The 15,494-nt window shown below is 38.2% G+C and overlaps 1 protein-coding gene across 4 annotated transcripts in view; it reads left to right on the forward strand.

Annotated features, from left to right (window-relative positions):
- The window catches only part of NUP153 (nucleoporin 153), a 45,005-nt gene that overhangs the window by 16,096 nt on the left and 13,415 nt on the right, over positions 1 to 15,494 (forward strand). For 2 of the 4 annotated variants that reach the window (XM_027898429.1, XM_027898431.1), the window contains exons 2-11: positions 1,014 to 1,230; positions 3,504 to 3,752; positions 5,004 to 5,143; positions 5,227 to 5,355; positions 7,236 to 7,352; positions 7,476 to 7,520; positions 7,618 to 7,671; positions 11,072 to 11,218; positions 11,986 to 12,038; positions 14,505 to 14,643. In XM_027898429.1, the coding sequence (XP_027754230.1) occupies positions 1,014 to 1,230; positions 3,504 to 3,752; positions 5,004 to 5,143; positions 5,227 to 5,355; positions 7,236 to 7,352; positions 7,476 to 7,520; positions 7,618 to 7,671; positions 11,072 to 11,218; positions 11,986 to 12,038; positions 14,505 to 14,643 (1,290 nt within the window). The remainder of the gene's footprint in view (positions 1 to 1,013; positions 1,231 to 3,503; positions 3,753 to 5,003; positions 5,144 to 5,226; positions 5,356 to 7,235; positions 7,353 to 7,475; positions 7,521 to 7,617; positions 7,672 to 11,071; positions 11,219 to 11,985; positions 12,039 to 14,504; positions 14,644 to 15,494) is intronic. The other 2 variants (XM_027898430.1, XM_027898432.1) reach the window with 2 other exon arrangements.

The raw sequence follows: 15,494 nt of genomic DNA on the forward strand, positions 1-15,494 counted from the left end.
TAGCAAATGACAATGGAGTTCAGCAAAAAACTGTTTAACTCTTGTTACTTTTTAGTTTTTTCAAAGTGTTGAAATCATGGAGATAGGTTTCACTTTCGCTTCCAGCTTGCAGAGGTTGGCAGCTGGTTCTGTGGCTGCAGTCAGTGTAAGAGAGGGGGAACTCCACGCAGCAAGCAATCTGCTGCAGGGGCTTGAGATTTGACAGGAAGGAGTGTTGAAATTTTCAGGACATGATGGGGATAAAGTGACTGCCTGAAACAAAATGGTAAATAAATATTTCCTAAATGTGGAATGTAAGCATTGCAAATAGTTGCTAAATGTCATAATGGAAATGGCTTTTATTTATTCATTACTTTCAGAATATTAAGGTTTGAAGATAGAAAACTTTAACATACCACAAAAAGAGATTTGATCAAATTGGATCTATTGAACAGTCCTGTAGTGAGGAATCTGTTCAACTATAGCTATTTCTTCCAGGATTTTTTCAGGATACTCTTGACTGTTCAGAGCATAATAGTGGGTTTATGGATAGACTTTGTTACTGCAGTTCAGCATTAGAAAGAGAAATATTTAAATTCACTGATTTTAGCAACTGTTACAGTTATCAGCATTGCTGTAGATAATTGCTGAGCTTCTGGGTTTAATGCTTTTTCAAGTGAAGACATTATGAGGATGAGTCCTCAGAAGAAGTGTGTATATCAGGAGTTATTTAGAATTTTCTGATGACCTTGTGACTTAACAAGTTTCTGGTGAATTTTGGCTGTAGTTTCAGAATTTTGAACGTTGCCACGGTCACTGGGAAGTGCAGAAATTGATAGGTCAGTACTAACTAAATCAGAGTTAGGTGAATTTTTGTCATGCAAGTTCCAGACTTACAGAAATTCTGTGTCAACGATCCACCCACCTCCATTTAATTCATCTGAATATTGCTGTCTAATATCTGTCTTCCAGGTATGAGCAAGGCTGCATCCCGCAGTATGCTGCTGACTGTGTTTCTGTATTTTTCTTTCAAGCTGGGACTCATTAGCAGAGTGACTGAATCAGTGAAAAACATTGTACCAGGATGGTTACAGAAGTATTTCAATAAAAGGGAAGATAAATGTGTAGATACAAATGAATCTCCAAACCAGGAAGAGCATCCAGTAAACTATCACCATGATTATGCAAATGAAGATGCCACGGTAATTGATGGGAGAGTCACGCCTGAATCAGCAAGAATTAATTTGGAAGGTATGTGAAATATCATTTAGTATTCTGACCATCTGTATTTATTCACAGATTTCTGGTTTTGAATCTAGATTTCTGAGAGAAGCTGGAAGGAGCATTTTGACAAAATTAAAAAGACCCCACAAAAAAAAACTCAAACCAAAATCCAACCAACAAAACAAAAACCCCAACCAAAAAAACCACAAAAAAACAAACAAAAAAAAACCCGAAAAAAAAACCCACAGAAAGCAAAAATAAATTAAAAAAGCAAAAAAATGTTTTTTGAAACTGTCTTAGCTTCACACTGTAATGTTTAAATCGCAAAACATACCAGAGGTTGACTTGGAGCTCTTGGAAGTCATGAGTTAAATTCAGGTAGTCAACTAGCCAAATGCAAAATACAGATAATATTCATTTGCCAGGGCATTGATTTACATTTTCTTTTTGAAGGATCTGGAATGAAAGTTTATCTAATTGTCTACGGTCATAGAAACAGTAATTTGTTTTGTTGTTCTTGATAAAAAGGCCAGATGCTAGAACGCCAGAAGAAAATAACTTCTCATGTCCTGATTTTTTTTCTTCCTTTGGGCTTCTTCAATCAATTTATTCAATTTCCTTATTGGTTTAATGGAGATCTGGGGAACTTTGTTTGTGACATTGTTCTTTTTAAAATATTTTGTAACATTAAGGTGTTGCCTGGCTAGCATGGAGTCTTTGAAAACTATTTGGCCTCTTGGCAAAAAAGTTTACAACCCCTTTACTAAAAAAAAGATGAATTTGTATTTTATACCTTTGCCTCTCAGTGTTTCTGTAGGACTTTCTAAAAATTTGCATATGCTCCCATTTGAGTTTCTTTTAAATTAGCTATTTTGTGGAACTCAGTTTTTAATAAGGAGAGAAATTTTGTCTGACCACTTGTACATAACCATCTGTGTAGAACGTCAGTTGTTTCTGTTGTTGGCAGAACAAAAAGTAATGAGGAAATACCTTTGTCACCAGTGTCATCTAATTGTAAATAAGGAACTTTATTGGTCTCTGTGTAGCTGTAGCTTGAGAATAAGTTTGTATAAAGGAATAGAGAAGGTCTTCATGAATTGGGAACATGTGTTGGCTTTCCTGAAGAACTGTGTGAAAGGATCTTTCAGTAAGAACAGCTGCACAGCAAACTTTCTAGCTCCACAAAATCGGGAGCAGATGGGACACCCTAGAACTTCTAGTAGCGTGTGTTGCAATCTGTGGATGTTGTAGCCTAATCTTTCTTTCCATAGTTAATAGTAAGATTTTTTCATTATTACTGGTATTTTTATTTTAGAGAGCCTCTTTCTTCAGCCCTGAGATACCAATGTGCTAAGAGTCTGTATTCCTTTGCTTGACCAACCTTAAGTCTGATAACCCTTTCTTTATCTCAGACAAGACGATCCTGCAAATCTGCTAGTCCTTTGGAGAATTATCCACTGCAGTGGTTATGTAGATTGAAGTGGCTAGTTTAGGCTTCAGTGCAAATACCTAGAGGGTCGTGATTCAAAATCCTGTTCATACCCAGAATTCCTGGGAACGACTGTAGATTTACATGGCTATCAGGCAAGATAGTCATTCATAGCTGCTCTGTTCCTGTGGCAAGTTGGAGCTGTGAGACTGCTTTTTGCGGGACACTGGCAGTGTTTACAGACTCTTTTTGTGAGGAAAAAATGCCCATCTTTCAACCAAGGCCATGTTGCTTGCTTGTCTTTTGTGCCAAAATCTCAAAAATCAATGGAGAGGAGAAATGTTTTTGTCTGTAGCATGACCTGATATGGTAGAATTTGGGAGGGGTGATGATGACACCAGAACAAATAAATCCCCCAAAATCTCTGCAAATACACCTTTTCATGTTACATATTAAGTCTAACATCGTCTTTGTTACAAGGTGATACAAACTGCAGAGTTGTCTGTAACTTGCTGTGTAATCTCAAATTTTAGAAAGCCTATTGCCCGTGTTATCTGTGCAGAAGAAGGAATTTATGCAAGTTTGGTTTAGTGAAAGCCGCAGTTAAAGCGCTTGAGCATGGGGTTTGGAATTTGGTGTTGTGAAATCTCGCCATTAACTACTTCTTAATGCAACTTCAGGATTTAGTATTTCAAGCAGTGTTGCTGTTGCAGTCAGAGAGATGAAACCCTATCTGGGTGAAGAAGTTAAATTCGGCTTCTCTATTTTTGTGCTTAGAACTTGGCAATAGCAATGCTGTTGATAGAAGACAGGTTTTGGCTTCTGTGAGCTTGTCTGTAGGAAAGCTGATTGTCTCGCTGCTCTTGTTTAGAACCATCCACGAGTAGGTCTGCACTGAACTTCTCAGATGTGTTAACAAGGCCCTCTCTCCATCGGAGCCATTTGAACTGTACTGTGTTGGATCCCACAGTACCCCACTGTCAGCCCTCTACATCTTCTGCACTTGGCATTGGCAGTCCTGGGCTGTCTCTTGTAAAAGAAATAAAAGATTCTACCTCTCAGCATGATGATGATAACATCTCAACAACTAGTGGCTTCTCCTCCAGAGCATCTGATAAAGGTAACTTTTGTGTTCTCTAACTGAGTTGTTTGGTAACATGAAGTACTTTGTGTTCTTTATGTTTCACATTGCCTTAGGAAGTAAAGTAGGTGAATGTCAGCTTTGGATGTTAGAATTAGATTTCATTTTTAATATATGAGAAACATATAATCCTGTCACCTTTTAAATATAACCGTGCTTTGGAATACATTTGTGAGTCCCTGATGTTCTAAAGAGTTGGTGCTGATAAATACACTTCTGGCTGAATTATCTGTAAATCTTGAACTGGGACAGTAGGACCTCAAGATTGACTTGCTGTAGCTTGACAGCTAGGTTGACCTAGAGAAGGAGAGACTCTGAATATGTAACTCACAGCTGGTTAAATGTGAGTAAATAAAGGTGACAAAGGAAAACACAAGATTGTTTTGTTTTGTTTTGGTTGCTGTTGTTGTTGGGTTTCTTGTTTGTTTGGTTGGTTTTTTACCAGGAGTCAGTAATGGAACTATTCTGATTGAAAAAATCTGGGCGTTTTTCTTTTTTTTCTTTGCTTCTCTTGGTAGAAGGCATGAGTTGCCAATACTGCCATGTCTTTTACTGAGTTCAGTAAGGAATGTACACAATTTTAAAGTTTAAAAAAAAAAAAAAAACAAAACATTGTATTGAAAAAGATGGGGACCCAGGTGTCTCACTGAGAAAGGGCAAACAGCAGGTTTGCAAGTTTTTCTAATCCCCCATATAAGTGGGAATGGAGGCATGCTCACCCAGTTCTCTGGAGACCATAGTTTTACAGTTCAGTTTGTGTTGCCTGGGCTTGGCAATATAACCTGAGTTTGCTAGGATGCAGGTCTGTCCTATGGTGGCCTCCAGCCCTTTACCAACATAGGAAGAACTTTGTGTCATTATAGATGCACCAGTGTTTATGCACTTCCGTTTTATTTTACCATGAAAGAAGAAAAAACAGAATTTCTCTGCCCTGGAAGCATGCTATTAACTTGTGCGTGCTTCTGAAAAACTACTGAAAGGTAATGTATTTGCAGTTCTGTGAACAGATTTTAGGTTCAGAGTTGATACTTGACTTTCATACCATATGTGAAACTAATCAGTTTGAAGAAATCTGAAGCTTAAGAGTGCTGGAGAAATGAGTGTAAGACTTACTTTTTCATTTTAAAGAACTCTGATAAAATATCAGAGATACTAAAGATAAAATATCTTGAATGTGACAGTTTTCTATGTGTTCGAGGCATTTACATCAAGCATGTGTCATTTTGGCAGATGTCACCGTTTCGAAAAATACTTCAGCACCACTGCTCTGGTCCCCAGAGGCTGAAAGATCCCATTCCCTCTCACAGCATCCTGCAACCAGCTCTAAAAAACCTGCGTTCAATTTATCTGCTTTTGGATCTCCCTCTCCTGTAAGTACTGCACAGTATGAAGTTCAGCCACTTTGAATGTGTAGCCATTTTTACTAACCACTTATCATCATACCTTTCTGTAGTCGCTTGGAAACACTTCGATCTTTAAGACGAGGCAGCTTGGCGATTCTCCATTTTACCCTGGAAAGACCTCTTACGGTGGTGCAGCTGCAGCAGCAAGGCAGACAAAAGCTCAGATTTCTGCTTATCAGGTATGAAAATAGTAGTGTGGTGTGGGGGAAAATATAATCAAAGTGCCTAAAAAGCTCCGAGTGGGGAACTGAATACTGAAAATGTGAAAACAGTTCCTATTTTGCCCTCTCAGCCTACAAGAGTAACAAAGAGGCATTTTTGTTTAAATTCTCAGTTTATGCAGAAATACTTAACCATAATGCACAAGAACAACAGTAGCATCTTAGTTGCTGGGTAGTTGTTTGTTGTAGGCATTTCCTCTGTTGTTATGTCTTTCAAAACTTTCTGTTTTCTACCATTGCCTGCCTCTGACTGTATTATGTTAAAATAACATGTAAATAAATACTACGATGGCATAACTTTGAAAGCTTATATTTATAGTAGCAAAAGTTGATATTTTTCTGTAGGTCCTACACTCTAACTATGAATATCCTGTGTAAAACTGTGAATTTTTTAATATAGTAATATCCAAAGGGCAAATTTACTCATCTGTCCCAAATCAGGTCTCTTTTGTCTGCATAAACCTTCTCTCAACTTACTCTAATTGTGTGGGGGGTGAAAGCAAATTGACCCAGAGCAAAACCACGACATCATCCTTTGGTCTTTTCTTACTTAGAGGCACACAGTCCTCAATGCAAGCTCAAGATAAACAATAAGTCCCCTCTATTTTACTATTGTTCTCTGTTATCATAGCTCTTGAGAAGAGCTACTTGCCCCAAAATGTTCTTTGTGTTCTAAAATGAACCAGCAATTAAAAAATCCTTACTACCTTCAGTAGCTAGAGTTTGAATCTAAAAAGATGTCAGTAAAATCTGGATTGATTGGACTGTGTTGTGTTTAAGTAAGTCAAAAAGACATTTATTAAAAAAAAAAAAAAGCCAAAAGAAACTTTATTTAAGGAACTGGCAATTAGAGTTTGCTGAACCTATTCTGTTTCTACCATGGAACAAGGGGACCTACAAGTTCCTAACTTAGGGGAAACCTTGAAAAATTGCGGTTTGTCCGGACTTGGTGTCGAGTCAAACTTCAGAACACTTAAAACTTCTAGGAGTGTAAGCTGGGAGCCCTCTTTGGCCAGCTGTTTTAATTTTTACAAAAATAAATGTGGATTGTGCTGAAAAGAGGAAGCAAATGCCAGGCTTTTAAGGGAGAGACTGGCTTGCTTGTTGCTGCATGCTGTAGAGTACAGCAAGTCTCACTTGCGTTTTTTATGTGCTGTGATCTGCTTCCTGTCTTCACATAGCAGTGTGGTAAGCGTGATGTGGTTACATGAGAGGCTTAATGTAATTTTAATAAAAAAGAAAGAGTCACACTGAGGTTTTTTTAACTTATGTTCAAAGTCACGTGGTACAAATAGAACGTTTTATTTTTTTTGGTGTGTTATACTGAGATCTTTTACAGTTCAAATCAGATCTTTATCTGTTTAAGCAGAGTAAAAAGATCTGCAGTCAGCTGTAATCTTGGGGGAAGGGAGGAAATGAGAGAAGTAAAACTAGAAATTCCTGATGATAATTGTATACAGTGGTTTTAGGATGGCAGACTTACACCATCATGAAACTTTGAGATCTGTTTTGTTACTGAAAGTACTTTCTGCAGCACAAACCTTTGCTTCAGTTCTGTTTTCCTAATCACTGCTTCAGAGATTATACAGGCCTAACATCTTCCATCTTACGACCTTTTACATTGAAATATTTCATTTATTGCTTTATCCTTCTCCACTTAAACTTCTATAAAGTCAGTAGAGCGTATTTTCTTCTTCATGGCTTTAATGCTCTGCAAGTACATGCTTCTTTTTCATTAGAAGTATTGCTTATGTCATCATTGTATCCATAGGGCATAAAATGCACGCATGTTTAACTCAAAATCCAGCATCGTAACATTGGCAATGCTAATTTTTCAGCCGCCATTAAAAAGACAAATGAAAGCTAAACAAGCAAATGTGCAATCCTACGGTGTGACAAGTTCCACAGCGCGGCGCATCTTGCAGACATTGGAGAAGATGTCAAGCCCTTTGGCGGTAAATGGCACCCCTTTTCATGCCTTGTTTCGTGTGCTTGAAAAACATCGTAAATATGTGGCAGTATGGGATGGAGATCGTGCTCGTGTCATTGCTTAATTTACTGCACTGTTTTTTCAACAGGATGCTAAAAGGATTCCATCTTCTGCTTCTAGTCCGTTGTCTTCTGTAAGTTGATCACAAAATCCCCATGTTTTTGTTGGATGGAACCCTCTTATGGGAAAAAAAACGTTCTCTAATATTTAGGCCTTTTTTCCCCCCGTAGCCTGTGGACAGGAGCGTGCTGAATATGACTAGCTTCCAATCCAGACAAAACCAGGTAAGAACCAGTAACATCTTAAGCTGAGGTAGATAACTTTCTGTGCTTTATAGCAATGGCAAGCATATGCATGAATTGAAGTTAATATTAGCATTGTGTGAATTATAGTATTTTTGGCTCTGTGGAAATAGCTAAAAATGTCTTTTCTACCCACACCAGATGAAGGACTGTGAAGATTACTCAGGCTGAAAATTCTGTTATATTTGTGTGGTGGCATATTGAGTTGTCAGTCAAGAACATCTTCTCTAGAACACACAAAGTAGTTCTTTTTGGGGGCAACTTGGGCTTAAGTTCCATGTTAATATTCCTGTTTAGGAGAACCTTTTATTGCAGAAATGATCAGAAGTAGAAAAATACTGACTGAATCAGACCTTGTGCAGATTTCCATGTTTATTTTGAGAAAAAAATAATCTGTTTTTTATTATTGCTCAGAGTAAGTAGAAGGAAAATTGTTAAATGTTGTCACTTCTGTAAATTTATGTTCCTAAATTCCTGTTTGGAGGTTGCACTGAGTTGGTGATAATGTTGTGGTAAATCATTATTTCCTTGTTTATGTTAAAAAAAAAGTTGAAGTATCAAGTTTGTTAAGTTGTAAAACCCACAAAAGGTCACTTTAAGATCAGGCAACCAAAGGAACGAAAGTGCAGCTTTTCTTCCATGCAAACTTTTTTGTCTGTTGTTGTAATGAGAAAGTGGATACAATGTCTCAAGAAGTTTCTCTGCTAATCGCTTAATTAGGAGTATAATTAATTATATAGTCACTTCAGAATTTTTAAACATCTCAGATTTCCTCTGATTTCTTTGGCCATATGCTAAGTTACAACAGCGTTGAAAAGCAGAGCACATAATTTCTTTACCAAAAATATTATCCAAATAATTGAAAACAAAGCTGATACGGATTCTCAGTTAAAATGCAGAACCACACCTGTGATGAGGCATTAAGAAAGATCTGCTGGATTTGCAGCGTAGCCCCTGACATCAGTCAGAAAGCGAATGTTGCACACAGCTGTCACTGGGTAAAAATACAGAAATTGTCTACTCATAATGCTAGAATTCATAAAGTTTGGCAGGGAAAGGGCAGCCCTTGATGAGAAGGGAGGAAAGGATTGTGTGCGCCCAGGAGAGGGTCGTGTGTTTTCCTGCTAAAGCAAACAAGTGGTTGACGTGGCACTTGAACACTCGGGCAAAACTTCTGCAGATACTATTTTTTTCTGGTATTTTTCTTATTTTGAGGATCTGCACCAGACAGAATAACTCATAGTGAATATTGAAATGTATTGAACATATTGAAATGTAACGGGGTGACTTTTTTGTTTTTGTTGTACATATACCTGTCTAACTAATTTGATATCCTTCTACAATAACATCACCTGCTTGGCATGTGAAAGGAAGACGGTGGATGTAGATTTTGAACTTTTTAAGGCTTATGATACCATCTCTCATGGTATCCTTCTGGACAAGTTGTCCAAGTGTGGGATGAGTGGGTGAAGCACTGGCTGAGCAGCAGGATGCAAAGGGTTGCAGTGAATGGGGTTACATCTGGAATCCAGTTTTGGGGGCCTCAGTACAAGGAAGGCAGGGACCTGTTGGAGCAGGTCCACTGGGGGGCCTTAGAAATTATCAGAGGGATGGAGCACCTCTCCTGTGAGGAAAGGCTGAGAGGAATTGGGGTTGTTCACCCTGGAGAAGGCGTCAGGGAGACCTTACTGCAAGAAGTGTATCACCCTTTGGTATTTAAAGGGGGCCTATAAGAAAGGTGGGGGGCAGGACCTGTTGCAATAGAACAAGGGGTAATTGTTTATCACTTAAAAGAGAGTTGATTTAGACTAGGTATAAAGGGATGAGGATGGTAGAGCACTTGAGCAGGTTGTCCAGAGAGGTGTTGGATGCCCCATCCCTGGAAACATTCAAGGTCAGATTGGATGGGGCAGGTGTGATCCTGCTCCAAGGAGAGAGTAACATGGGCAGAAGTAGAAACTGGGGGAGGAGTGGCTGGAGAGCTGCACCGTGTGCAGTTCTGGACCCATAATTCAAGAAGGATGTGAAGGTCCTTGAATGTGTCCAGAGGAGGGCAACAAAGCTGGTGACAGGGCTGGAAGGCCTGTCATGGGAGGAGCAGCTGAGACTTTGGGCTTGTCTAGTTTGGAGAGAAGGAGGTTGAGGGGTGACCTCAGTTGGTCTTTGCAGCTTCCTGAGGAGGGGAAGTGGAGAAGGAGGTGCTGATCTCCACAGGATCCAGTGATGGGACACATGGCTGAAAGCTGCATCAGTCAGGGGAAGGTTTAGACTGGACACTAGGAAGCAATTCTTTATTGGGAGTGCGGTCAAACACTGGAACAGGCTTCCTAGAGATGCCCCCAGCCTGTCAGTGTTAAAGAAGCATTTGGACAGTGCCCTTAACAGCATGCTGGTCAGTCCTGAAGTGGCCAGGCACTTCACTGACCAGTCAGATGATTTTTGTTGGTCATTTCCAGCTGAAAATACTCTATTCCAGTTCTATTTGTTTCACATTTAATACCAACAGTGGACCATTCTTCACTCAGAATGGTTGTGTGAACTTAAATAAAGTACATTTTACTCAAGCTTTTGAAATGAGTTTATTAATTTTTAGAATGAAGTAACTTTATATACAGTACAACATGAATTTCATTAGCAAGAGTTGTGAGATACTGTGAAATTCTGCTGATATTAATTTAAATAATAGCATGTATCCTAAGTCTGATTGTTCTGATCATCAAGGCAGTAGATGATTTGGTAAATAGTGTAGCCTTTTGGGATCTTTCTTCTTTCTCAGTTCAGTTAAGCCAGTTTTGTAGAAGGTACTTGACAAGGAAAGTCAGACCAGTTCTAAGAGCATCAAATGCAAGTCATTAACATACATGTTATTGGAACATCTATTAATGAATGAGACTATTTTAAAATTATTTTACAGGGGTTTTTTAACTGTGTTAACTTCAAAGGAGGAAAATGTAGAAAGAATGAAACACAGAACGTGGTTTAACACTGCTTTACATTTTGAATGGTAAATTAATAGATTTAGCTAGTAAAAAAATCCCAAAAAACAACAAGACCAGTGGAGAGGAAAGGATGGGAGCATATTACAGAAACATGAGTTATTTTGCTAATAATAATATGATTTATTTTGCCTATGAAGTTAACTGCCAAATTTTTACATAGGATTCAGTCAGACTTGGACTACTTCTGTAGCTTTTTGGATTTTATAGCTGATATTCTGGTGATTTCATTCTGCAAGCTAAATGTTTTCAACACTTCCAAGTAGTTTTCACTGGGTGCTGAGGCTGATGAGAGGTTTATGGTTCTGTAACTATTTTTTATCAGTAAATGCTGTGGTAATTTGGGTGGGTGCAAGGATAAATTGACTGCTGCTTTCCTTTCGAAGATGGATTCACAGCATCCGCCTGTCCAGAAACTTGTGACACCAAAGCCAATCTCCCTGTCAGGGGGTCGGATCACGTATTTTAAACCATCTCTGAAACCAGCTACTAATTCCAGAAAAATTCACCAAAGGGGAGATACAGAGCACCAAGTAAGTACATTTTCTGGTCCTTATTTGCCCGCTTTTTACAAGCTTGGAATGTCTCTAACCAGTTATTCTACTGAGGTGCTCTTTCTTGCCAGAGCACTGATAATACTATCAGTATTACTGAGATAAGCATTAAGACAGTGGGAACCACTGTAAAGGAGATACTTAGAGGTTTTATGAATGTAATTGTATCTTTGGCACACTGTTTGGCTGGTGCTTCTTTTCGGAATGTGATGATGTGCTATTGGGCCAGGCTGTTTTCAGTGAAAGAATATTAAAATACAAAACCAAAATTTCTCCTTTTCATATGCTGCTGTACACAAAGCTGGAACATGCTGATGTTGTGTACAAGGTCTTTCAGGTGAGCTATGGGCTCCAAGTGAGATCTCTTGACAATTACCCATTTGGGTCACTTCCTTAATTACATATTCTGATCACTTTGTTATAAATGAAGTCTCCAATAAACTTTCCTTAAAACAATATTGGTATCTCTTTCAGAAAAAAAAAAAAAAACACCCATGGTTCCAGTATCTACCTGGATGTAGAAATGACCAGGTATTAAATACCTGGGCTGGAGATTAAGTGGATGGGCATGGTAGTTAGAGAACAAGCTTAAGCAGATCAGGTATATTCAGTGGTGTTAAAAAAAAAAAAAAACTAACCAAAAACCAAACCACCATCATGAAACATCTGTATTTGGTTGTCTTCTTTTTGTGTTTTATTTATGAGTATATAGATAAATCTTGAAATAAATCAAACTTATTTTGCAGGACCTGACACAGGAGAGTTTTCCTGCAGAAAAGCCTGTAAAACCTTCTGAAAGGTATGACAAATCTGTTAATTTAAAACACTTGAAAGAAGAGCGCCCTCTCCTTTGTTTGCCTTCTTTTTGAAGGGAAATAACAGTTCTCAGTAAAATGGAATAGAAAAAGTGAAAAAATTGTATTATGAGAGAGTTTAACCATTTGTTTATCTTGATTTTTATCAGAGAAACGAGCAGCTGTTAGTCTCAGCTAATTAAATAATTGCTTGGAGTCCGAAAGCTTTGTCCTACAGGAATTTCTTCTGGAAAAATTCTTCATAATGTGAAGTGCCTTACAGTTCTAGAGTGTATTCAATATTTAGGGATTTTTTTAAGCAAAAAGGTGAGGGAATGTTGTTTTCTAATGCTCCTTACATGACAAAAGTCACTTGTCTGCTCTGCGAGTTTGCATGAAAAACAGAAGCCCTTTAGAATCATCTGAGGACAAATGCTAGCTTGTCTCTGAAACACAAAATTCCAGGGGAGTTAATAATTGTATTCCTTATTGAGGAGATTGTCTTACATTACACTGCTCGTTTGTCTTAGAATGACTTCAGCTCCAGATAATACTGATGGCTCTCCGTTCTTGGCAACTAATCTTTTTTGGGTTATGCTTGAATTAAGACACTGTTAGATCAAAAGATACGCTTTTTTTGAGGATTCCTCCCTTTCAAAGAACAGTAGTATGGAATCTGCTAACGTGTTGGCTCTGTGTTCATCTTCCAAACAGTTCTTATGTTGTCTTGGGCATTCTTTGGCTTGCAAAAAACCCCAAAGCCAGCCCTTTGTTTTATCATCTAGTAGTTTGACTTTACAAGAACCATCTTTGCACGAGTGGTTTTGGCAGATGTGCAAACAGATGTTAGATTTTGATGGTGGGTTTTCAAATTGTTTTTTTTTTTCAAATTGTCAGTTTTCTTTGGTAGAATTCCTTTCTCCATGTAGAAGGGAGATCCAGAAAACTGATACTGCTTTTTATTTAGTTCACAAGTTTCACTGCTGTGTTCTACTTTTGACTTTAGAGTAGATGGTCCTATTTTTTTTTAGTTCTTTTACAAGGCAGACTCAGTTGTGTGTCATGTTCTGGAGCAGAGATACAATACTGAAAAGGGCCAGAGTCCCTTTGTGCAGCTAACCTGCAGTACTTTGGTACACCTCTGTCCAGTCTATCAAAGGCTGTTTAGTTTTTAAACCTGTGTCAGAACTGTAGATTGGACTTACTTGCTTGAAGACAGAACGCTGTCTTTCCCCCTTAGAAGCTGACAGGTGTTAACAGAAAAGAGGAATATGGCCTATCATAGACATGCTATAATTGTCTGAGTAAAGATGTATTTTGACATAAGATTTTTTTTCAGAATTTAAATTGATTGTCAGTTTGGATTAGAGGAAAGTTTGAGCATATGGCCTTAAGGATCTGGCTTCCTCTCAGTGGTTACAGTGCTAAGCAGACTGTTTGCAAGTATCTGACAGGTTTAGGCCAGTTCTCTTCCTCAGTCCTCTGGAAACTCGGCCTGGTGTCTTCCAGTGTCATCGAATGTACTTTTGTAATGACTGACTGCTTAGCTGCAGGATAAGCTTAATATGGTAATTTTTCCAGGGATACTTCATTTTGATGCCATACTACTTTTTACTGTTGGTTTTCCCTACTTCACTTCTATTTTGGGATGTGACATGGGTTTGTTCTTTTTTTGGGGGCGAGGGGATGGTGTTTGTTTTGCGGGGTGCTTGTTTGTTTGCTTCCTTTTCTTTTCCCTTCCCACTTGGATTAGGAAGTCTTTCTGGGTTGGATCTAGGCTTTTGTAATGAACAGAGAAATGCCTTTGTATGCCTTACAAAAGAGATCTGTATTCATGTCTGAAAAGACTTCTGGAATGTTGGCACACCCAAACACCTCTGCTTCTTCTGCTGATGGCCTCAGGAAAGCCAGAGCTGCTTATGAAGCTTTTGTCATATTATCTGGCAACAGAAGTTTTAAGGCTCTAGTCCATAAGAGCTGTTGGCAGCATTCATATGCACGCACACACACACACACTTTCCCGTCCCCCCCTTCCCATATATTTTTAGTTATTCTTTTATAACCCTTCAAAGATACATGCTCATCACAGAATCAGAGAACTGACAGTCAAAATTTCCAGTGTCTGGACTATTAAAAGCAAACATTAGAAAATAACAGGCTAAATCAGTTCTTCTATTTCGGGTGTTCTGGCTTAGTCATCATTCCTTTATGGATGTTGTGACTGTTTCTTATGTATGTCCTTGTCATTGCTGCTCTTATTCATCTTTTGCTGTTCAGAATACCAGCTATTTACCATCATTTAGCAAATTGTGGGACAGGTTTTTGGTTCCATTCAGAAGGTGACAGTTCTAGGATAACAGTGGCTATAATAGCATGAAACAATTAGTTGACAAGTTGATCTTTTTCCTTTTTTCCTTTTTTTTTTTTTATTTTTGACCACCTTCCTCAACCTATGTATTGTTCTGTGCCAGCAATTTGATCTACCCCAAACCCGATACTCCTGCATCCAACGGTCTGTCTTCAGGAGGAAGAATGGATAGTGCCTGTGGCAAGATGAGGAGGGAAAGAGAACGATACTCTGCATCAAAATCTGGACAGAAACAACAGCCGGTAAGGGTCTCTGAGGTTAATTGATCTCTCTGAGATTACTGAAGTAATTAGCCAAGTATGCCAATTTTGTTGCCTCATAGCATTTTAAAACAATACCACTTCGGTTTTGTGGGTGTTTTGCTGTGGCTTTTAGAGCAGGCTCCAGTTTGGTTATCTGTTTTTAAAGTGCCTGAGCTTTGGTTTCATATTTCTTTAAATCTGTAGTCATATTATCATGGATATGCTTCATACTATAAAGTTTCTCATTAGTAGTTGAATTAATAAACTTGGTGGAAGTTCATAGAGTTTTTATAGTTGTTGTTACTATCCCAAAATTTATTTTCCTGACTGAATGGTTATGTAAGCTGCCTACTACTGGATCTTAAATATAAAAAGTTTAAATCAGTCTTCTGGCTGATGTAAAATGAAGAAGTAGTAAATGCTGGAGAATACTTTGATAATAGAAATGGTCTCAATATCAAGGCTGTGATAGACTCTTAAAAGGAAGTCTCTGAAATATGTGAGTTGTAGGGTACATTAAATTTCTGTAGAAGCAATGAACATTCCTGCTTAGTCACTTCTGGATAGATCTTACTACTACTGTGCAAATTGTGATTAGATTGGCTATCCCCATTTAAACCCTAACTAACCTTGGTAATCAAACAGTTTAAAAGACAAGGGTAAGACCAGAAGTTCTTAAGGTACACTGATTTCTGAGTTTTAAGTTTTGCATCCTGCTACATGATATAGATTAGATTTACCAGAGTATGATTTTCTGTGCTGCTTGTCAGGCTTTCTGTTTTGCATTCTGTGCTGTGGTTTGGTTTGAGGTTTTTTGTACTGGAAGGAGCACACGTTTCTTTAAACATTAC

The sequence above is a fragment of the Empidonax traillii genome, unplaced genomic scaffold, assembly GCF_003031625.1.
Source record: "Empidonax traillii isolate 1590-97213 ecotype Southwest subspecies unplaced genomic scaffold, ASM303162v1 scaffold597:size822913, whole genome shotgun sequence".
Lineage (NCBI taxonomy): Eukaryota > Metazoa > Chordata > Aves > Passeriformes > Tyrannidae > Empidonax > Empidonax traillii.